Source organism: Panthera pardus, unplaced genomic scaffold, assembly GCF_024362965.1.
Source record: "Panthera pardus isolate Hobbes unplaced genomic scaffold, ASM2436296v1 HiC_scaffold_21, whole genome shotgun sequence".
Lineage (NCBI taxonomy): Eukaryota > Metazoa > Chordata > Mammalia > Carnivora > Felidae > Panthera > Panthera pardus.
Genome location: NW_026526777.1, coordinates 34,018,873 through 34,042,595, shown reverse-complemented (window position 1 = coordinate 34,042,595; position 23,723 = coordinate 34,018,873). Strand labels below are relative to the sequence as shown.

General features: G+C 43.4%; 1 protein-coding gene and 2 long non-coding RNA genes across 3 annotated transcripts in view; 1 reads left to right on the top strand and 2 right to left on the bottom strand.

The window, feature by feature from the left end:
• The window catches only part of LOC109255263 (membrane cofactor protein), a 36,621-nt gene extending 33,066 nt beyond the window's left edge, over positions 1 to 3,555 (bottom strand). Inside the window, exon 1 of the mRNA XM_019429821.2 lies at positions 3,324 to 3,555. Coding sequence (XP_019285366.2) covers positions 3,324 to 3,441 — 118 coding nt within the window. The 5' untranslated portion in view covers positions 3,442 to 3,555. The remainder of the gene's footprint in view (positions 1 to 3,323) is intronic.
• Positions 3,556 to 3,658: 103 nt separating this feature from the next.
• The window catches only part of LOC128778835 (uncharacterized), a 56,172-nt gene continuing 36,107 nt past the window's right edge, over positions 3,659 to 23,723 (top strand). Inside the window, exon 1 of the long non-coding RNA XR_008424613.1 lies at positions 3,659 to 4,166. This is a non-coding gene — a long non-coding RNA (uncharacterized LOC128778835). The remainder of the gene's footprint in view (positions 4,167 to 23,723) is intronic.
• LOC109255370 (uncharacterized) lies at positions 8,936 to 19,219 on the bottom strand. Its single transcript, XR_002075202.2, has 3 exons — positions 18,646 to 19,219; positions 12,262 to 12,363; positions 8,936 to 9,539 (listed from the first exon to the last, which is right to left on the bottom strand). It is a non-coding gene; the product is annotated as an uncharacterized LOC109255370 (long non-coding RNA).

The following is a 23,723-nucleotide window of genomic DNA, read 5'->3' as shown; positions in this document are numbered from 1 at the left end:
ATGTAAGCACTTATAGATCTTGGCTTCTTTAATTAGAGAGAAAGAAAAGACCTAACGATATGACCCACAACAGGAGATAGTGGGTTTTATACAAAACAGCAGACCCTTTGGAGAAGAATGAGACTGGTCCCGAAACTGGACAAATGTTCCCTTCTTGCCATCTCGTGCAGCTGGCAACTAACTACCTCTGAGGTGGTGGGCTTCCGGGCACAACACTGTCTGCCTACACACCTTCTCCTGAGAGGATGAGAGGCATCAAAACTGAACCGTGTACGCCCTTCCCACTGTTTCCCTGCCCAACGTAATGAGGGCTCATTTGTATTTTTCCTAATTTCATACCTGTCCTGATTTTACCTTTAAAAAAAAAATTTTTTTTAATCTTTATTTTTGAGAGACAGAGTGCAAATAGGGGAGGGGCAGAGAGTCAGGGAGACACAGAATCTGAAGCAGGCTCCAGGCTCCGAGCCATCAGCACAGAGCCCGACACAGGACTCAAACTCACGAATCGGAAGATCATGACCTGAGCTGAAGTCGGACACTCAACCGACTGGGCCACCCAGGCACCCCATGATTTTACCTTTGAACCTTACACTTGGCCTTGATTTCCCTTTTCTTCGTTTTTAAGTCTTATTCCCTTCCATGTTGCACTCTGTTCATTTCATTTGTCTCTTTCCTCTATTCCAAATAACATTCAGAGTCTCCTTCCACTTTTAGCTAGAAGGCTAATCTAACCTTGATCCTTTTTAAAAACTTCTTTTTGTTTTCTTTTTACCACCACTGGCCCCTCTCCACTCCACTCCCCCCACACAGAAATGAACTGTTTGATGATCAGTATCAAGCAAGACTCTACATAAACAATGGAAGACAGAGCCCCTCTGACAGGCGCCCCTGCCTCAGGCTAGGCACCACGGATAGGCCATCCTAAGCACGATTCTTTAAAGAACCTTCCTCCGGTACTGTAAGCCTCACCTGAATCCTTTATTTCATTTTCTGGTACTTAATGTGTATACAAGAGTGTTGATGCTGCCGCAGAAAATGGGCATCTGGAACCACAAGTGTGACAAGACAGAGGAGCTCTCTGCATTCTAGTGGGGAGAGCAGAAGACACAGGTTTGCAAGGGTGACTCCCAGGCGGGGGATTTGAGGTGGAGTGAGTGGGTCCACCTGAGACGGGGTGGTCAGAGAGGGGCCTTCCGAGGGGGCGACATCTCAGCTGAGTGTGAAGGACAAAAAGGAGCCTTCGGCACAAGGGGCCGGGGGTGGATGCTCCAAGTCGAAGGGAATACCAAGTGCAGAAGCCCCACAGTGGCAGAGCATGGCCTGTTTAAAGAGAAAACTGTTCCTGCCTCCAGTTAAATGCTGTCAGGGACTCAAGCTCCTTTCCTCCAGAGCACTTCTGCGCTACAACATATTTATTAGTAGTATGCTTGGTGTCTGCCACTCCCAATAGATTTTAGCAACAATTTCTTGACGGCCACTGTGTGCATGGCACTGGGGGTCTCACAGTGAGTAATGCAGTCTCTGCTTATATCGATGTGACTGCAGCCAGATCAATAGTGAAATCAGGATCATGAAAATGGGGCAGTTTTGTGAGTGCTCACCAGTGTATCCTGAGGACCAGCACAGAACCTGGCACACAGAAGACAAATATTTGGTGAATGAATGCTACTAAGGAAAGAATGAGCATGCATAACGTATACCTAATAGGCTCCTAGAAATAACTTGGGCAGAGAAACACAGGTGCAGATATAGACAGAATGAAATATACTAAAGTGCTGAAAATGGTTGTTGCTTGAATGTTAAGTGTTAAACAACGAGCACTCTTTTTTTTTTTTTTTTTTTACATTTTTTATTTATTTTTGGAACAGAGAGAGACAGAGCATGAACGGGGGAGGGGCAGAGAGAGAGGGAGACACAGAATCGGAAACAGGCTCCAGGCTCCGAGCCATCAGCCCAGAGCCTGACGCGGGGCTCGAACTCACGGACGGCGAGATCGTGACCTGGCTGAAGTCGGACGCTTAACCGACTGCGCCACCCAGGCGCCCCACGAGCACTCTTTTTTAACACACATGCGTACACACACACACACACACACATATTATAAGCACTCATTCCTATTCAATGAAACATTACACAAACTTAACGGATGGGCCTTCAGCTTCTGTTAATGCGTGCAAGAGAAAACCACACTGACATTATTTATCATGTTATTTCTTAGGATACTCATTTATCAGTAAGCTACCAATTTTTTGATTCATTCAGTGGGCACCTGGATGGTTCAGTCAGTTCAGCCTCCAACTCCTGACTTTGGCTCAGGTCATGATCTCATGGTTGGTGAGTTGGAGCCCTGCATCTGACCCCACACAGCGGGGCACCTGCTTGGGATTCTCTCTCCCTGCCTCTGCTCTTCTTCTGCTTGAGAGCGCACGCTCTCTCACTCTCTCTCTCAAAATAAATACAATTAAATTAAAAAAAAAAAATTCCCTCAAATATGACCCACCCTAATGAAAAGAAGGAAATGGCCAAAAAGCCATTAGGTAATGGAATTGGGTAATGTCTATTGGATAGGAACAGGAAGATGATTCTATGTCCAAAAAAAAAAAAAGAACAGCATTCGACCAACACCAATATGATCTTGGACAACAAGGAGACTGTCGTCTTTAGGTACAAAAAGCAAGGTGTGGCCTTCCCAAACTCTAAGCCCCAGGGACCCACAGCATTTTTACACTCAGAGGCTCTCAGTCAAGCTTGCACACACACGGGGGGTTCTCAGCCCCCGTGTAAACCAAGCAGAGAGCTTCCTTACCCAACACTCGACAGCATAGGCCTGGTCACTTCCGTAAAGCACACACCCGGTAACACCCAGCCTGGGGTCCCCTAGCCCCGCACAAATTATACCCTCTTCCCAAGGCAGCACCCCTCCAAGAAACACAGGGCAAATATCCCCACAGGCACAGCACGGATCCTAGCAACAGCTGCACGCACTGAACACGAAGACCAAACCTTCACCCTGAACTCCAGGTCCGCAAGTGCTCAGGCCCGGAAGCACACTGCAAACTATCGCTGGGGTCAGGGATCCGCCCTGGGAAAACACCCGCCGCACCCATCACCCGCAAGACTTACTCCAACGCCTCACAAGTCTTCACCTCCGGCACCCCAGAATCCCCAACCGATAGGTGCTCGCACAGCACGTCCAGGGGCACCCCCGGCCCGCGCCTGCTCCCGACCCACCAAAGAAAGCTCCGGGGCCCTGGGTCCGGTCGGCCCGCTCGCAGACCCGCTCCGGCTCGCCATTTGAGCGCACACCCGATCCAGGCTCTTACCGGAGGGCATGGGTAGCAGTAGCCCTGAGGCCACCAAAAGGATTACAAAGCAGGACAGTGAAGAGCGCCTCTCGGGGAGGCCGGGATCTGCGTGGAACAGCGCGCAAGACGCCATCATCTTCCGGGAGACCAGCGGGAACCGGGGAGCTCGCCGGGCAAAGACCTTCCCGAGTCCGGGTACCAGACGCAACAATCCCCCTCGTACGCAGGTGTCAGGCTCCCAGGCGCAGGGGCGTGGCCTGCGGAAGTGAGTGGAAGTGACGGAGTTGGGCGGAAGTGAGAGGACTTCCGGACTGGGCGGGGCTAGCCAGCAGCTGGAAGCGGGACCTGCCTGGCGGCGTGCGGGTCTTGGCTGGCTTAGGATGAGAAAGGGATCCGGAAGGGTGGAAAGGAAAGGAGGGCTAGGGAGTCATCTTTGTCCCTTTTCCGGAGCGGAACGCCGCTTTGAGGGAAAAGCGCCTCGCCCTGAAAATACAAACCCAGAGCCCAGGCAGCGGGTCGTCGTGGGGCCAGCACCCCTCGGGGCTCTGGTCGTGTCCTGAGGCACTCGGGACTGTCCGGACCCCCTGGGCCCTTGTTTCAAGAGTTGGCAGTGATCGGGCATATTTAGGGACAATACTTGTGATTTCCGGGGCTCAGCACCTACTCTTGGATCTTCTCAAGGCCTGCTAGATTTCAGAATCTCAAAGGTTTGGCCACTGCACTCCCAACCCCTAAGGAAAGGATAGGAGATGAATTATTAAAGGACACCGGGCCATTAGCATATCGGGCCTCACCTCTCTGGGGCCCTTGCCCTGAGCAACTGAATGTTTTATTGAAGAGGAAAAAACATGCACGAAAAAGGTAAGGACAAGGGAGTATTAATTGCCAATCTCCTGGAGATACTCAAAGCCGTTATTGTCGGGATGCGAGGAATTAATAAGAGAGAGCTCTTCTGGGGAAACAATCTCTCGGTGGAAAGTCAAGCGGAAAATGAAGAATGAGCCAGATCTATTTGTAGCGTTGTGATTAAACCTGTATGACTAGTAAGAGGAGAAGTAACATGACCTTTATTAAAAGAGCACACAAAAGGAGGTGACATTTTCTTCCTATTAGCTGGCAAAGAAGGATAAACATCAACCAGCGTGAGTAAATGTATCGGGGGGCCAACACCCTCAAACTTTTGGCTTTCAAGTTGTCCATATGTTAAGTTTTCAAATGGACATGACTTTTAAATCACTAGTTGTTCCATTTAGGGTTCATGCCAAAGAAATCGTCAGAGCTGTGACCAAAGATGTATAATTTAGGGGGGAAAAATAAATCCTAAGTGTCTAGCAAAAGTAGAAGGCAGTTTTGATAGGTGGCTTTACGGTATGAATGTCTAGGCAGAAGCAGTTAAAAATCCACGCGAGAAACTACGCAATATTTTTGTGAGTTAAAAAAAAAAAAAAAACCTCCATAAAGTATTTGACTTTTGGCATTCTAGAGGAATTAGTGTAAAATATTCCAGAATTAACTAATGGTGATAGTGATGAGGGAGTATGAGGCAGGCTGAGGGCAAAACACAAACTAGCACCCCTCTCTCCCACAGTGGGACATGTGTGATATTCCTTGGACACTTCCACCTACCCCCAAACCAGAAAGGACAAAAAACCAAATGGTTAAACTGATGAGAGTCTCCACCAGTTTACCAGAAAAAGTCAGTCCCATCAACAGCCTAAAATTCAGGCTCTCCCTACTGTCTCAGTGTTAATGCCTTGCTAGAGGGAAAAACAACCTTAGCTGGGCAATAGCTAGGCCTCCAGTAAGTCTTTAGCAGACTCCCTCTTGACTTTTTGTCCCCAGCCTCCATAAAATGGTCACCCCCACACTTACAGTGCAGGTCTTCCTGCCCATGAGTCCTGTCCCCATGCTTTCACAAAATCACCTTTTTGCACCAAAGCCGGCTCCAAGAGTGCTTTCTTGGCCGTTGGTGCCAGACCCCACGAACCCCCCATCACCCCAAAACTTCAATAGGATAATGGAGATTTCATTTTCATTGTGGTTTTTAGTTTTCTTTAATGCCCCTGTGCTACACTGGGAATCAGATGAAGAAAAAAATTGTCAAAGTCCAACTTCTACATCCACTGCTATTTCGTTCATAGAATCTCTCAGAGTTAAGTTATAATGTGAATGGCGAGGAAATGTAAGCTTTTTGTATTAACTTCAAATGCATCTTCTGGAATTATAAAATGCTGTATGCATTTAAAGAATTCTAAAGCAGAGATGTACTAAAAACATTGTGGGTTCAACAAACCGTGGAATTTCCTCTTTCTCCCAGAACAAAACAATGTCTAGATTCTTGGCACTGCGTATAAAACATTATGTAAAGTGATACATAAAACAAACACCTTAGCATTTTAGATTGTAAAATCCAAACACTCCGTGATGACATTGACTTGAAGGAAGTATAGTTAAGGAGACAGTGAGGGGGAATTATTTCTGTTAATTCTTAACAGTTGCAAAAGACTGACAGAACAGAAGTGTCCTATGGACCAATGTTGATACTTAACGCGTAAAAACAGAGAATGGATTTATTGTTCTCTGTAACCATCTGTATAAAATGGTATATATCATTGACATCTCAATAGGATGAAAGCATTTTCCCATCTATTTCTGGTCTTAGAAGTAAGTGGGTTTTTTGCTTATGAGTAAATTAAAGGTTCAGAACATGGCTGGGGTTTGGTTTGTTAGTTACAAGTGCTGGATTAGATTCAGGAATCGGGGTTGCACGGTTGCACTGGAACTTTCCTTCTGTCAGCAAAGTCTGTCCTTGGGGTTCAGCAAACCATTCTTAATATAATTGAGTACTTTCACATTGATTAATTAATTTTCAAATGACCCAATTAAGGCTCCCTTTGAAAGGTTCTGAGCCCCATTCCCTCTTGTTCTGGACAAGCTCCATGAGACAGGGATAGAGTTCTCTTGCTGTAGCTTCAGTGCTGAGACAGTTCTGTGTCTGTAAGGTGTATAATAAAAACCTATATATACTGAATGAAATAAATGGGGGTTGCTGTCTCATGCGTCTAACATGCCTCTGCCAATTCTCCGCCACCATGGGTTTACCAAATGCCGGGGAAGCTCTGAGAGATTTTGTTGTAAGAATTTTAAGATACTGGGAGCAAAGTGGGGTTTGCCTCTAAAAGGAACGAGCTACAACTGTGTGCACACAAACCGTTCCTGGATCGGGCACTGCAAGCTGTGTTACGAAGCAGAGCCGCTGTCTGTCCCTTAGCCTTGAGATCGTTTTAGTGACTTGGTTCAAAGGGAGAGTGTCGACAGTGAACTCCTTGAAGCCCTGACGGGAATGGCACTCAAGAGTCCAGGCTTTGAGTGAAGCAGGGGAGTAAACACTCATGGTTTCTGCCGCTCCCCCTGGAGATTCTGTCACACTGCTGAAGTGCAGGAGAGGAGAGCACGGAGAACATGCCTGTGCGTAGACCAGGTCTGGAGCTACGTGCTACATCTCCTTTCAGACTGTGTGAAGGCCAGTGGGGAGGAGGTAGGTGTGTGAGGCTGTCATTAAACACAGGCCAACTTCTGGAAAATAAATGGTCATGTTGGATGATCCCTGGCCTCCTAAATTAGTCTGTTTGCATCGCGCTTATCAGAGGTCGGGCTAGCAGCAGGAATGGGCCTGTGAGTGCTCTCAGGAGAGGCTTTCCGCTGCCATGGTGAATTACACACGAGGCGTTTGTGAAAACCCAAAAGAGGATGGCTAAACAGGATGGTTCAACCATCTTGCTGATGTTGGCCCTGGGGGCTGTGCCACCGCCCTTTGTATCTGGTAAACACCTGCCATTCAGTTGACCTTATTTAGCTCTTACCAGCGAGGGCATTCCTGTGGTAAGCCATTACCTGCCCCGGGATTCTAAAACAACCAAGTGCAGAAAGGAAGGCATTTCTTAGAAGGAACACATACTCATTTTGTTTCCTCTTGGCTTGTGAAGGTTTAAAATGTAAATATATTACAAACCATAGTCCACAAGTAGATTTAGAAAGGAACATCTTTTATCCCTTTCTTATTATAATGATGGAGACAGAACATTTTATTTAAACGTCATAGATTTAAACTAACGTACACCTCACACTTGCATGCACACAAAAGGCAAATGAGAAAAAAGAGAATATTAGCACTAGGAATAACTTTGGAGACCAGCTGGACCAGCCCCTGCTTTTCAGAAGGAAAATGTAAGGCCAGAGGTTAACACAATTGCTCAAGAATACAAATAAAGTTTGTATTTAAAAATTTTTAAACTTGAAATTCAGTATTTTACCCATAGTTAGTATATAGAGTATTTCCCTTATATAAATGTTGTACAGGTAAAAAAAGTCTCATGAATTTCTTGAAATTAAATGTCCCAGGCATCAGATAGTTGTTAATCACAATACTCACAGACCTACTTCATTCTGGGTGGAAAAAAAGGAATTTACATTTTTTTCATGTGATAGGGAATTTTGATTCGAAAACAGCCCAGTCCCCAACAACTATTTTCTAGCCCTCCTTTAAAATGTACTTCTTCAGAAGCTTAAGACGTAATAGATTTCCCTGTGTTCCAGCTAAGCAAAGCCATTTAGGATCTTTTTATATATTCATAGGTCACTTCCCTTTCTTCTTTTGGTGACCTGGCTGTATATCTTTTGCCCTTTTGCAGGGAGGGGGAATGGAGAGGGATGGTTTTTGAATTTTTAACTCTCTAAATATGCCTGTTTCCCCTGTCCATGATATAAGCTGTAATTTTTCTTTTGGTCTGTCAGTTGACTTTGCTTATTCTGTTTTTCCCTACCTTCCATGATTTTAAAGAAAACCTCCAGTTGATGTTCGGCTCACTCTTTATATTTATCAAGGTCAATTTGGCAGAATACTCTCTAAAAGCAACTTAAAACCCAGGATTACACATAGATAGCAGTAGTCATATGCGAATCTATTGTTAAATATCCAGGAAGATTCTGATATTTTCTAGATTATTAGCATGACCCATAATATCACACCAGATAATTTTTGATCCGTAAGTATGTGGACTAGTTAAGGACTCCAAGACCACTTATTTATATATTAATTTTTTAACTTCTTTTTAAAAAAAAATTTTTTTTTTACCCTTTATTCATTTTTGAGAGACAGAGAGAGACAGAGCATGAGCAGGGAAGGGGCAGAGAGAGGGGGAGACACAGAATCTGAAGCAAGCTCCAGGCTCTGAGCTGTCAGCACAGAGCCCAATGCGGGGCTCGAACTCCCGAACTGTGAGATCATGACCTGAGCCGAAGTCGGACGCTCAACCGACTGAGCCACCCAGGAGCCCCAATTTTTTAACTTCTTAAAAGTCATAGTTTCTTAGTTTATTTAGTGTATTCTGAATCCATACAAAAGTAAGCCAGTTGCTTTTATAATATAATTATTCTTTTATTTAAAATAGTTATGTTTTTGTAAAGAATAGAGTAAAAGTGCTTTTGAAATAGAACTTAGGTAATATCCAAAGCTCATTGTTTCAGATATTTCTCTTGAAAACCTCTTCTCCAGAATCATTTAATGTTTTTTTTTTTTTAAATAAACAGAAAATATTCTTTTCTAAGGAAGTAAAAACTGATATAGCTATATTTTACTCGGATCTAATAGGAGGAGGTTTTGCTCTATAAAAGAAAAACTAACTATTTAAGTAAGACTGTGTATAAAGAAACATACATGAAGAAAGGTTAGCAGAAAATGAATCGAAATATTACCAGCGGTTATCACAGAGTAGTATAATTCTATGTGACTTATTTGTTTTTCACATTGTCCCTCTGGATTTTCAGATTCTCATTAATGAGCCCATTCCATAGTATGGACATTTGAAAATAAGAAAGGAAAATAAAAAACTGGTAAACCAAGATCTTAGGCAACACCTTTGTCCTTTAAGTAAGTGAGGCTATTTATATAGCCCAAGGGCAGTCTTTTCCCCTAAATGGATGGTGTGTGCTTTGAGCACAAGGACAGAGGGTGATGGGGTGACAGTAATCCAAACTAAGAGGAGGGAGCTTTTCCTAGATTCTGGGGGCACTTCGGCATCTTCAAGTGCACATGCTTGCATCTCTGTGAGGTCACTTCCAGTTGGGATTTTATGCGTTTCACATCTTATTCTGTTGAAATGAATCGCTTCCTTCCCGACCAACGTTTTAATTCGAGGTGTTCTCCAGCTTTATATACTTTGTCAAGGAAGGACACTGAAATAACAGGATATTTTTATTCAGATGACAGCATGGCTGAAACGAATTACCCGGAACTTGCTGGTAATAATCATGAGGACAGTATTACACCAATTATGAGTTCAGAAGAAGTGTTTATTGCCTTCTTTAGCGGTTGCTGTGCAGGGCACAAGAAGGTATTGCAAAAGCTGAGACACTTAATAGATAAGAGAGAGATTAATGAATAAGCTGACCTTTCCCCGTTGCTGCTTTTATCAAAGGAAAAATGTTTCTCAGCGTTGGGCAACTAAATAAAAAGAGCCTCATTCCAAAAACAGAGGTTCCTCATAACACACCAAATATTTCTGAGTCTCTTCTGAGCCATGTTGTGGCAGGGGAAAGCAAACAGGAGCTGGTAGTTTGGAGGAGGGCCAGCCTCAGAGAACAGGTCCTCGTCCCCCAACACCGTCAAGACTGAAAGAAATTATTGTATGGTCCGTGATGTCCAAATGCTTCCCTGCCCATGCTGAAGCCTCTCCTCTTCCTCAAGGCCGGGAAGACTGTCCTTCCGCCAGCGGACAGATCCCTGTTGAGGCCCATCGGCTCACCGGACACCCCGCTATTCCTGCCGCCTGATCCCCCATCATTGTTCCCTTTCTACCTCGTGACACGTCCCAACGCTTGGTACCTGCGTCATCTTTGAACATTCTCACGTCCTTCGGCATGCAGCTGTGTCTTTGGAGTCTGCCTCTTGCTCTGTATCACCCTCTGCCCTTGCACTTGGCTCGGGTTCACGGGTCCTAAGCTTGATACAGACACTAACTCACTCCTTGTCTGCCATATGTGGCCACAAATGATCAACCTCGCTCCTGTGGAGCACTGTGGCCAAAATCCCAATCTTGAAAAAGAGACTTGTGACAAACTCATTTCGGACTTCCTGTATTATTAAAACGGTGGTCAACAGTCAGTCTACACAATTTGAGATGCACCTTGATGTCAAAAAACATTTCCAAAAAGTTAGTTAAAATGAAATTTCAAACAGTTCCCTCTCAAATATCTATACTTCTCATTTGATTAAGTCCATACACAGAAATTTTGGGAAATTTAAAAAGGAGTCATTACTCATAAGTTATCATGAGAAAGAAAACATAAGCACAATGCATAGTACGTGTTACAAGTGACTAATTCATGTTTGAAGAACAGAGGAATGTGCTAGTGAATACAATAGTGGTAACAGGCAAAAAACAACAAATGTCATTGACTGCTGTGTGACATAAGTTTTTAATGATAACGAAAATGGTCTTCATTTGGTGAAAACAGAATCCGGATACGGTATTACACAGTGAATATACTCTCAGTGCATAATCTTGCAAATATTAAACAATATGTAAATAAAAGAAACTTAAAATACTAACCACTGGGTGGAAGCTATTACAGATAATTTGTATATTCTTTATGTGTTTATTTTCGATGTATTTTTGGCAATGAGCACTTACTAGTCTTGAAAGGTAACAGTTTATTTAAAAAATGTTATAGATAGGAAGTTCTGTGAGTTTTAAAGAAAGACATCACTTTGGACTGGCACACTTTGGGAGAGCTCCTTAGATGAGTGAATTCTGAGCCTGATTAATGCCACTTAGATTGGAAAAAGGTGGCAAAGTGTTTACGTACATAACCAGGCAGGAAGGAGTAGAAATCAAATGATATTTTAAGCCCTCTTCTGAAATAGTTTTTAAAGTAACTTTTGTAAAGACAACCACGCAGGCTAGGTCTCTGTGGCTTCTACTCAACTCTGCTGTTGCAGCATGAAAAGCAGCCATAAATAGGCTAACGGTGGGGGAGGCTGTGTTCCAGTAGCTTTATTTACAAAAACAGTCACTTTCTAGTCCAGTGATTTTTTTTTTTTTCTGTTTATTTTTGAGAGAGAGAGAGAGCACAAGCAGGGAAGGGGCAGAGAGAGAGGGAGACACAGAATCTAAAGCAGGCTCCAGGCTCTGAGCTGTCAGCACACAGCCCAACACAAGGCTCAAACCCTCAAGGGTTAAGATGGTGACGTGAGCCAAAGTTGGACACTTAACCTACTGAGCCACTCAGGCGCCCCTGGTCCCGTGATTTCTAATATTCACTTCTACGTGTGTGCCACTTTGGCACACATAATTTGGTAATTTCCCTTTTCACCCCGGTCCTGTAGCAAACAGCTAAACAGTGAGCACCCAACAGCTACGGTAGTAGGCTGGTACTTTGACTAGGTGGCATGCGGGGATGAGGTGTGGTGACAAGCCCCTGTTGGGGAGGACAGGAAACAGGAAGGAGAGAGCAGTCCTAGGAGACCTGGTGAGGCAGAGAATTCAGTGGGAGTCAGAAAGCAGGGGGAGGTAAATGCGAAGTCTCCACAGGATCCCCAGGTGATCCTGCACATTTAAGGGAAGGGGGAACCAGGGGGACAGCCAAGTGCCAAATGCTTGCGTTCCACAAGAAAACAAAAGCTTGCTTCTTCTCGAAGGTTTATAGCACCAGCGCACAAAAATACAAGAATGCTTTGAGAAAACAGTGCCCGGAGCACAGCGCTGACAGCCATCACTCAACTCCCTGGAAACAAGAATCTAAGAAAACAACAACCAAGGCATTTCCAGTTCCTGAAGAACTTTCTATCTCCGGTGGTCCCAGGGATCCAGCCAGAGCAACATCTTAGGCACATCCTGTTCTCACTTTCGCTCTGAGTTACTGACAACATTATGAATTCAATATGTACATTAGGTACCTGCTGTTCTCCTGATTTGTTTGCACAGTTTGAGGACTTACACCGCTGTCTTCTTGAGGATGTAAATGGATACTCTCCTTACATTTTTCATCTGTAGTTTTGCTAATTGGCAGAGGGAGAAAAATAAGACAAATAATTTTATACACATCAGTCTTGGAAGAAAGTAGTCAGTGGCTTTCATTTTGAAATTGAGGGCATAACTTGCCTCATGTTTCTGAAATCTTTGCACGATATGTAAGAGGAAAACAACCAAATCCCACCTCTCAAGACTAAATAGCTCAGAGTAGGAAATAAAACTAAAACCATCCTGTACGTTGCCAGGAGACTGAATTGCTGATACACAAGTGTCCATGCCTTCAAAGGACATTTGCTTCCAAAGTCATTTTGACTGGTAAATACTGTTTACCATCAGGTGGTGACATTTAGGCTTCACAAGGGCAACAGCTTTGCACAACAATCTTACACAAGGCTTCCTTCTTCCGCTACAGCGAAGATAGAAGTTCTGTTTTGTGTACAGTTAACACCCACAGTTTGGACAGCAGCAGCAGTTGTCCGGAGGCATTTGAGGACTAGGGTAAATCCAAGCATTTAAGCACTTTTGTTTATTTTTAATTTTTTGAAATGTTAGTGGGGGAGGGGCAGAGAGAGAGGGACACACAGAATCGGAAGCAGGCTCCAGGTTCTGAGCTGTCAGCACAGAGCCTGACTCCGGGCTTGAAGCCATGATCATGACCTGAGCCGAAGTTCGCTGCTCAACCAACCGAGCCAGCCAGGAACCCCTAAGCACTTTTAAATGTCAATAACAATCACATGTAAATAACAATAGCTCACACTTTCTGACATTCATCCTAACCGAGGCACCATGTTAAGTGAGGTAGGAGCTGTTATTGTCCCCACATTACAGACAAGGAAAATAAAGTTTAGAGAAGTTGAGTGCCTTGCTGAGGGTTTCATAGCTAGTACGTGGGTATGACACGGCTCCTAATGATTGCAAAGCCCATCATCTTACCTGGGATGCTACTCTGCCTCTTTGGCAGTTGTTTAAGTAAGCACTTCATTTTACATAAACGACATGGTAAATGGTACAATATACCAGTACCCTTAGAGGTCAAATATGTGTTGGTATTGGGGACTTAAGGATGGAAGTGCAAAGAGTTAACTCACTCCACCGCCCCCCAGTACTTCCTCATTGCTCGGTTCGTCTCTACCCTTTGGTGGAAATTACAATGAGGGTGTCCCTGAGACAAAGAGGAACACTGAGTCAGAAGCAAAGTGTTCCCAGAATGAGGAAGGACAAACTTGAGATCCACGCCTGAGGAAGAGTAGAGGGTTGTACTGACAGGTGTTATGGGCGTCCACGGAGCAATGACTAGTAAGTGGTTAGCCAAGGAATGGCTGAAAGGGGTTTTGGATGATGACCAGTACATGGGCCTGAGAGAATACAACCTTAGTATGTGCTGAGTGGATGGCTATCCACTTGATTGGTGGTAGTCAATGTGGGCATGGGGTAATGCAGGGATACTTCATAGAGGGCGGTCTTAGTAATTTTGTCACTCCAAGCATCATACCAATGAAGACTTTATAGCTTTATCTGAGTATATACAAGAAGGCTGTTTTGTATGGGAATGGGAATGGATCAGAGGCCGAAACAAGGAGCAAGGCTAAATGGGCTATGAATGCAGGAATTTAACAATATTATTCCTCAGTGATCAGTGCATGACTTATCCTGCTTAACATTTGCCACAAATCAGGGTGCTTGGATGGCTCAGTCCATTGAGCATCTGACTCTTGAGTTTTGATCAGGTCATGATCCCGGGGTCGTGGGATCAAGCCCTGTGTCAGGGTCCATACTGAGCGAGTATGGAGCCTGCTCAAGATTCTCTCTCTCTCTCCCTCTGCACCCCCCTTCTCTCTCTAAAAAACAAAAAATAACATTTGCCACAAATTCTTGTGTAAATACACGTTGAAATGGAATGTATGCAGAGATGATGTGTTTTTTACTAGTGGAAAACCAGTAAAGTTAAGTCATCAAACTTGCTAGTCTATGTGAATGGACAGGAAAATTTTCACTAAGCCTAGTAAGGACAGAAGCCCTTCCCGAATTACTGTAATTTCCTTAGAGGCTGATAACTCAGGATAGAGTAAAAGGGAGAGATTGCATACTATTCTCTAGGATACCTGCCCCATGTACCAGACTAGCTAAAACAAACAAACAACACACATACCAATAAAATGGACAGGTTAAAGTACTATAAGAAAAAAAAGGAAACCTCCCACTTTTGTGCTATATGCAGTTCTGGGTGGTACAGAACCAAATTCAGAAGTGGCAGGTGAGATTATTACCGGGTAGCTGAATGGGTTCAGGGTCCTAAGATCATCAGGACTGAAACCCTACTCCTGAAGGACCACCTGCTGGTACGATTTTAAGCAAGCCACTGAATTTCTGTGCACCTCAGACCCTTCCCTGCTTTGGGATAACAATGCAATTGGACCTACCTACCTCACAGAGTTGCTCTGAGGGTCAAAGAAGACAATAAATGGTAAAATATTTTGTAAACAAATACATTAGCTGTTGCTATTATCCTATTAATCCTGACTGCTGTACAATTGGAAGTCAAAAATCATTAACTGAAAATGATTTTTTTGTGCCTAGAGGTGGTCTCTGCTTACGAGAAGCTCATTTTCTGCTTGGTGTGTGTGTGTGATTTGGGGCGGGAGGGGGGTTAAGGAGACGAGAAATAATTTAACAGAGTGTGGGGAACGCAGCATGGGGCAGAGGGAGCAAACGTACCGAGTAATTAGACATGCTGAATCTGGGAAAGCTAAGGACCGAGGAGGCATATGAAATCATCAGTGATGTGACATAAGTCCAAAGCAGGCTTGCTTACCAAGTCCAGCGGCAGAATATTAAAACAACGAGCATCCTTGAAACCTGTGGTAAGTTTAGGACAATTAAAAACGTACTACCTGGTAGACAGTTGCCGCCGAACTCCCTGGCGGAGGAGAGGGCTAGCTACAGTCGTCAAGTCCTTCAGTCCTGGGTCATAACACAACCACAGGAAGATGCCACTATTTGATCACAACCCTGCTTTGTGCTGGACACTAACCAACACCTCAGCCCGTTGACTCATATTTTGTAGCTGGTATTTTCCATGCTAACCCCACTTCGGGCCACTTCTCCTGCCTTGCTCTTTAAACAGGGCAGAAGAAAACAATCTTCTTTTCTTAAGACAGCATAAGCAGTTTAAAGATTTACTAACTAATTAAAATGAGGCAATCTCAGAGTGCCTGGGGGGCTCAGTCAGCTGAGCAACTGACTCTTGATTTCAGCTCAAGTCATGATCTCACGTTTCATTAGATCAAGTCCCGCGTCACGCTCTGCACTGAGATCACGGGGCCCGCTTGAGATTCTCTCTCTTCATCTGTCTCTATCTCTTCCCCACTCGCACTCACTCGCTTGCTCTCTCAATATAGACATCTTTAAAAAATGAGACAAAAATCGGATGCACACAGACATACAGGAATGATCTCACTTTAAAGCACTCCTCAATGGGGACCATGCTGATCATGGTATTAAAGATTGTGTCTTTCCCACATCCACGTTTCGAAACTCTGTTCTTCTGCTCAGTTTTCTCCTAGTCTTTTTATCCTCTTTATTTTTTAATTTTTTTAACATTTATTCATTTTTGAGAGACAGCGACAGAGTGTGAGCAGGGGAGGGGCAGAGAGAGTGAGGGACACACAGAATCTGAAGCAGACTCCAGGCTCCGGGCTGTCAACACAGACCCCAACGTGGGGCTCGAACTTACGAACCTGAGAGATCGTGACCTGAGCCGAAGTTGGACACTTCAACCAACTGAGCCACCCAGGCATCCCTTCATCGCCTTTATTCTAATTAATTAATTAATTGTGTGTCTAATTTATAGTCTCTGTGCCACCACTGGAATGAAAACTCCATAAAGGAGTCCATCTTTGCTGATGGATACGTAACAAACCTCAGAACTGTCCTTGGGACAGGGAAGTACTCAATAAAATATTTACAAAATGAAATGAGCCGTGCTAAAACATCACCTAAGAGTGTTCCCACAAGATGTAGCGTGTTGTCTCCCGTGTCCGAGAGGTAGACTTGTGCCTGCAACCCTCCAGGCCTGGTGTGATCCTGCGTCTCCCATGGAGCAGGCCACTCCTCCTACACTGTTCTGTCAGTCAGTCTTTTGGGGCTCTGACATAAACTGCTCTTCTGTCGAGGTCATATTCTGTGCCTGTCACATGGCTTCCTTCTCGTTACTGTAAGGAACTTTCTTCCCTTCCTGTGAGGAAAGCTTGAGACCCAGATAAGAATAATCAATCTACACCCACACAAGGACACAGAGCAATGATTACTCACCCAACTGCTTCCAAGAACAAGGTCTTGGATTATTTAAGCACAACACCCCCTCCTACTAATCTCACTTACGTGTTATTTCTAACATGAAAATAAATGGCATTTTCTTAAAGTAATTCACTCATTACTCCAAGAAGTGAAAACAGGCCAAATACATACATGTTTAGCTAGGTTTTGAAATTTTTATGGATTACATATGTATGATATGTTCCATGGTGGATTATTTAGACATTTGGGAGGTTTTACTCCATGATCTTTTTCCCTGCCACATCCCTGGTTGCTACTGGTCAGCAAATGCTTATGCCATGGCTTTACACTTCTAAAGAACATAGGGACGACAGGAGGCAGGTTCAAAGCCATGGAGTACACGAAGAAATGTCATATGATGTGAGGGTACTTAGAGGGGATGAGATCACCATTTCTAAGGAAATCATTTTTATGAAATGGCTGTTGAATCTTTTTCATGCCCACGGATGATAATAGGAGGGAACCATCTTAAGTTACATGGGTGAAACGAATCAATAGCTGGGCTAGGGAATTTGATCGGCAGTTGATGAACTTGGACCAGGCCACAGGAGTTGGAATGAAGTAGTTGGAAGGGAGGAGGAGAGAGACTGTTGTGAATATCTCTAAGAGAAGAGTCGTGTACTCTGGCTGGTTTTAGACGGACATTGGTCCAGAAATAGAAAATTAGGAGCCCCAACTACTTTAATTCAGCCTTAATTTTTAAAACAGCCTAATTAAAAAATTTTTTGACTCAAATTATACTAGTAATAAAAGAGAAACTTTGAGGGGAAAAGGTTATTGACACAAAGGCTTTTGCTAACATCGAGCATTAAGGCTACTTTCACTTTCTATTTATAGTGCAGATGAGGGAAGCATATTTACTTGTCAAACCGCAACATCTAGAAAACATTTGTTATGAAAGATAAAACCGTATCTTAAATGTAAATCCCTACTAATTGCTTTACCATGAAATTAAGTTCCTGACTAGATCATTAAGATGTTCTGCTGTGATGCTCTGCCTTTAAAAAGTTTACACTGGCCTCCTCCGTGAAATAGCAACTTGCGTTTCTGTCAGGCTTCTTTTAGGAGACTGCATTTGCTTAGAAAAAGTTATAAACTGTTTCTCATGGGTGTCGAATTTGCTGATCAAGGTTATAACACTGATCTGATTGACTTCGAGCTCCCAGATTTTGTTCTAAACAAGTCAATTAACACAAAAACCGTATATGTTCTCTTCCTAGTCAAAACTGTTTCTTTATCTAATCCTTGCAAGGTTTTAGCAAGTTTAAAACTTGGGTGGGTGTAGGGCGCCTGGATGGCTCAGTTGGTTAAGCACCTGACTCTGGATTTGGGCTCAGGTCATGATCTCAGTTTGTGAGATCAAGCCCTGAGTTGGGCTCCATGTTGACGGTTCAGAGCCTGCTTGGGATTCTCTCTCTCCTTCTCTCTCTCTGCCCTTCCCCCTCTCGCACCCACACGCACGCGCACTCTCTCTCTCTGTGAAAATAAATAAACTTTAAAAAAATTAGGTGGATTTATAAAATATTTTTTAACACCCTACACAAAGCCTCAGTTCTTCGACACTGGCAGCCTGTGATGTATGTGCCAGTGGGCACACTGTAACTCCTAGTGCCTTGATGAGGCCTGTATCTAGCGGCCTCAGTTTGGAATGTTTCAGCAAAACTGGGATAGCAACGGCCTCATCAACACTTTTGGAAAAATTCCTTCTATTTTCCTCTGCGTAAAACTTGAGTACTTCTTAAAATCCCAAGCTTTTTTTTTTTTTAAAAAAGTATTCTTATTATCATGTATTTCTTTTAGTGTGAATATTTCTCTATCCATCATGTGTGTCAAGGGCCTTCTTTATAATTATGAATCGTATCAGAGATTATCTAGTAGTGCTTGTTCTGAGGTTTTCTTTTACTTCTCTTTGGCTTCCAAGAGGAGGCAAGGACACTTACAACCTTTTTCTAGGCAAGTTTGGTTGTACTTACCCTTGTTTGTGCTTTACAATTATCCAACCGGCCACGATGATGGGTAAAAGAAAGAAGATCGTGCCAAAGAGAATGCCTAGGCAGTAAAACAGAGTCATTGGATGCATGGCAAATATAACCCATGGGTCTTAAACAATGAATATCTAGTCCCGCTAGAGGCTGCCAGTGAGTTTTTTAAAGGCAACTATAAATTCTGCCTTTAAGAAACCCCTCACACAGGCTTAGCTTGAAGATTTTCCCTCTGCTCCTGGTTTGATCTGGCGCATTAGTCTTCCTGCCCCAGGGTCACAGACGAGGGGTGAGCAGAGCAGTGCGTCACCTTTGGTCCAAAGCAGCCTTTCATCAAGGAGCCGAGAACCGCCCGGGAGCTCCTGGCTGTGGCACCCGGGGCCCCGCACTCGTGTCTTATGTCAGGCACAGGCTACGACTCCACTGATCCCTACAGGCAAAGTCTCACCAAACCACTCCTCTTGCACAGGCAGGTCACAGAAATGGCTAAGAAAATTGATCTTTGTGGCTTCTAATCTGCGCAAGCGGGCATGACTGCCACCCTGAAGAATCTTCCTGGGTTGTAAACCAAAGGGGACGTTGTGTTCTCCAGCCCCGTTAAAATAGGAAGGATGACGATTATTCATTTGTAATGATTCAAAGATGGTGTAGAACCTTCGACAGAGGACACTCACTCACTCTGTGCCTGTGAAGATACCATGGCCTGAATGTAGACTCTTTTCCTTCTGACTGAAATTGTAAGAGATTTTGAGGAGCATCTGGGTGGCTCAGTTGGTTAAGCGTCTGACTCTTGGTTTTGGCTCAGGTCATGATCTCACTGTTGTGAGATTGAGCCCTGTGTTGGGCTCAGTATGGAGCCTGCTTTGGATTCTCTCTCTCTCTCTCTCTCTCTCTCTCTCTCTCTTTCTCTCTCTGCCCTTCTCCCCTGCTCATACTCTTTCTCTGTCCAAAATAAAAAATGATAATAATAAAAAGAGATTTTTATCTTTCTCTCCTTTTTTTTTCTTTTTTTGAGAGGGAGAGAGAGAGCACATGTGCAAGAGAGCCAGGAGGGGAGGGGTAGAGGAAGAGAGAAAGAGGGAGAGAGAGAGAGAGGGGGAGAATCTTAAGCAGGCTCTATGCTCAGCGTGGAGCCTAATGCAGACCTCGATCCCATAATCCTGGGATCATGACCTCAGCTGATATCAAGAGACAGGCACTCAACTAACTGACTGAGCCACCCAAGCACCCCTGAGATTTTCTCCGTTGTACCCGGACTGTGTGACTGGCTGTGTGCCTGGAGGACGGTTCCATCCCCATCAGACTTGCACCCCCTCCTAGAGGCCCCGGAACACCCAGCTGCACTTGCAGTGCGGCTGGAATCAGACTTGCCACCTGCACGGTCAAGTGCCGGACCCCCGGGAGCACCACTGGACCCATCTCTTACACAGGCTGACCGATTTCTCCTGGTGTTCAGAGTCTGTTTTTGTCTAGCACCATTTGAAATCGGTTATGATGTAGGGGGAAAAGCAGCAGCCTCGAAACCTCACGCCAAGTCTGGTGAGCAACAGCCTCTGTTCTCCTGGAAGACGTGGTCTCCCGGAAGACGGATGGGCAGAAGGTGGGGAAGGACGATCACGCTTTTTTCACTAACTTCTTTCACTGCATTAATGATACATTATTGCAGAGGTAAAAGAGAATTTAATGTATTTTTGAAACAAATCACTATAATGTTTATGATGTCCTGGGGTGCATTTTGCTAAAATGTGGCAGTGCTGTATATTCTGTAAATGGCTGCTGTCCAATTCTCTTTCTGTTAAGAGGTCTATTCATGCGGGTTTTCAGTCGGTCGGACGTCCGATTCTTGATTTCGGCTCAGGTCATGATCCTCTCTCTGTCCCTTGCTTGTGTATGTTCTCTTTCTCTCTCAAAATAAATACATAAAAATTTTTTTAAAAGAAGAGTCTATTCATGCATCCTGACCTGAATATTTTACTCTATTTTTCCATTTCTTTGTGTTCCTCTTCAATTTCCTTTCTAAGCTTTCTATAGTTTTCAGCATACAGATCTTTTACATCTTTGCTCAGGTTTATTCCTAGGTATTTTATAGTTCTCGATGCAATTGTAAATGTGATCAATTTCTTAATTTTTCTTTCTGTTGCTTCATTATTGGTGTATAGAAATGCAACCAATTTCTGTACATTGATTTTGTATCCTGCAACTTTGCTGAATTCATGTATCAGTTCTAGCAGACTTTTGGTGGAGTCTATCGGATTTTCCATGTATAATATCATGTCATCTGCAAAAAGCGAAAGCTTGACTTCTTCATTGCCAAGTGGGATGCCTTTTATCTCATTTTGTTGTCAGATTGCTGATGCTAGGACTTCCAACACTGTGTTAAACAACACTGGTGAGAGTGGACATCCCCGTTGTGTTCCTGACCTCAGGGGAAAACTCTCAGTTTTTCCCCATTGAGGATGATATTAGCTGTGGGCTTTTCATATATGGCTTTTATGATGTTAAAGTATGTTCCTTCTATCCCAACTTTCTTGAGGGTTTTTATTGGGAAAGGATGCTGAATTTTGTCAAATGCTTTTTCTGCATCTATTGACAGAATCATATGGTCCTTATTCTTTCTTCTATTAATGTGATGTATCACATTGATTGATTTGTGAATATTGAACCAGCCCTGCAACCCAGGAATGAATCCCACTTGATCATGGTGAATAATTCTTTTAAGTATGATTTACTAGTATCTTGTTGAGAATTTTTGCATCCATATTCATCAGGGATATTGGCCTGTAGTCTCCTTTTTAGTGGGATCTCTTTCCGGTTTGGGAATCAATGTAATGCTGGCTTCAGAGAATAAGTCCAGAAGCTTTCCTTCCATTTCTATTTTTTGGAACAGCTTAAGAAGGATAGGTATTAACTCTGCTTTAAGTGTCTGGTAGAATTCCCCTGGAAAACCATTTGGCCCAGGACTCTTATTTGTTGGGAGATTTTTGATAACTTATTCAATTTCTTCACTGGTTATGGGTCTGTTGACATTTTCTATTTCTTCCCATTTGAGTTTTGGTAGTGTGTGGGTGTCTAGGAATTTGTCCATTTCTTCCAGGTTGTCCAGTTTGTTGGCATATAATTTCTCATAGTGTTCTCTAATAATTGTTTGTATTTCTCTGGTGTAGGTTGTGATCTCCTCTTTCATTCATGATATTATCAGGGTTCTCTCTTTTCTTTTTGAGAAGTCTGCCTAGGGGGTTTTCAATTTTGTTTATTTTTTCAAAAAACCAGCTCTTAAATTCATTGATCTGTTCTACTGTTTGTTTTTTTTTTTTTTTTTTTTTTTTTTTGATTCTACATTGTTTATTTCTGCTCTAATCTCTATTATTTCTCTTCTTCTGCTGGCTTTGGGATTTCTTTGCTTTTCTGCTTCTAGTTCCTTTAGGTTTGTGGTTAGGTTTTGTATTTGGGATTTTTCTTGCTTCTCGAGGTAGGCCTGAATTGCAATGTATTTTCCCCTTAGTACTGCCTTTGCTGCATCCCAAAGGGTTTGGACTGTTGTGTTTTCAATTTCATTTGCTTCCATATATTTTTAAATTTCTTCTTTAATTGCCTGGTTGACCCAATCATTCTTTAGTAGGATGTTCTTTAACCTCCATGCATTTGGAGGCTTTCCAAAAAAAATTTTTGTGGTTGATTTCAAGTTTTATAGCGTTGTGATCTCAAAATATGCATGGGATGATCTCAACTCTTTTATATTTATTGACAGCTGTTTTGTTACCCAGTATGTGATCTATCCTGGAGAATGTTCATGTGCATTCGAGAAGAATGTGTATTCTACTGCTTTTGAATGAAAAGTTCTGAATATATCTGTCAAGTCCATCTGGTCCAGTGTATAATTCAAGGCCATTGTTTCTTTATTGATTTTCTGCCTAGATGATCTGTCCATTGTTGTAAGTGGAGTATTAAAGTCTCCTGCAAATACTGTATTCTTATCAATAAGATCGCTTATGTGTGTGATTGATTTGTATATTTGGGTGCCTTCAAGTTGGGAGCATAAACATTTACAATTATTATCTCTTCTTGATGGATAGGCCCCTTAATTATGATATAATGCCCTTCTTCATCTCTTGTTACAGTCTTTAGTTTAAAATTTGTTTTGTCTGATATAAGTATGGCTACTCCAGCTTTCTTTTGACTTCCACCAGCATGATAGATGGTTCTCCGTCACCTCGATTTCAATCTGAAGGTGTCCTCAGGTCTCAAATGAGTCTCTGGTAGACAGCATATAGATGGATCTTGTTTTTTATCCATTCTGATACCCTGTGTCTTTTGATCGGAGCATTTAGCCTATTTATATTCAGAGTTATTATTGAAAGATATGGATTTAGTGCCATTGTGATAGCTGTAGGTTTCATGCTTGTGGTGATGTCTCTGGTCCTTTGTGGTCTTTGCTGCTTTCCATTCACAGAGTCCCCCTTAGGATCTCCTGCAGGGCTGGTTTAGTGGTCATGAACTCCTTCAGTTTTTGTCTTTCTGGGAAAGCCTTTATCTTTCCTTCTATTCTGAATGACAGCCTTGCTGAATAAAGGACTCTTGGCTGCATATTTTTCCTATTCATCACATTGAATATTTCCTGCCACTCCCTTCTGGCTAACTACCCTTATGTGTCTACCTTGTAGGCTAAGGCCCGTTTGTCCCTAGCTGCTTTCAGAATTCTCTCTTTATCTTTGTATTTTGCCAGTTTCACTCTAATATGCCGTGGAGAAGAACTATTCTTGTTATTCTTGCAGACCAGTGGCTGCACTGGTCTGGAGGAGGGGCCGTCTGGTTTGGTCCCACGGAGGGGTGTGGTTTGGTGTAGGTGGGTCCCGCCTCCACTGTGGGCCCACTGTCGATTCCCTGAAGCCCCACCATGTTGGTCGTCAGGCAAAAAACAGCAACACCCCAGTCTCTCCACCCTCCCCACCAGGTGTCCCAAACCGTTCTGTTCAGGCTGTCCTCACAGTGCCCCTAGCATGAGTAGGCCAGTTTGTTTCCCTCCACACTCTTCTGTGCCTCCCAGGCACTGGGCTGGAGGCTATTAGCCT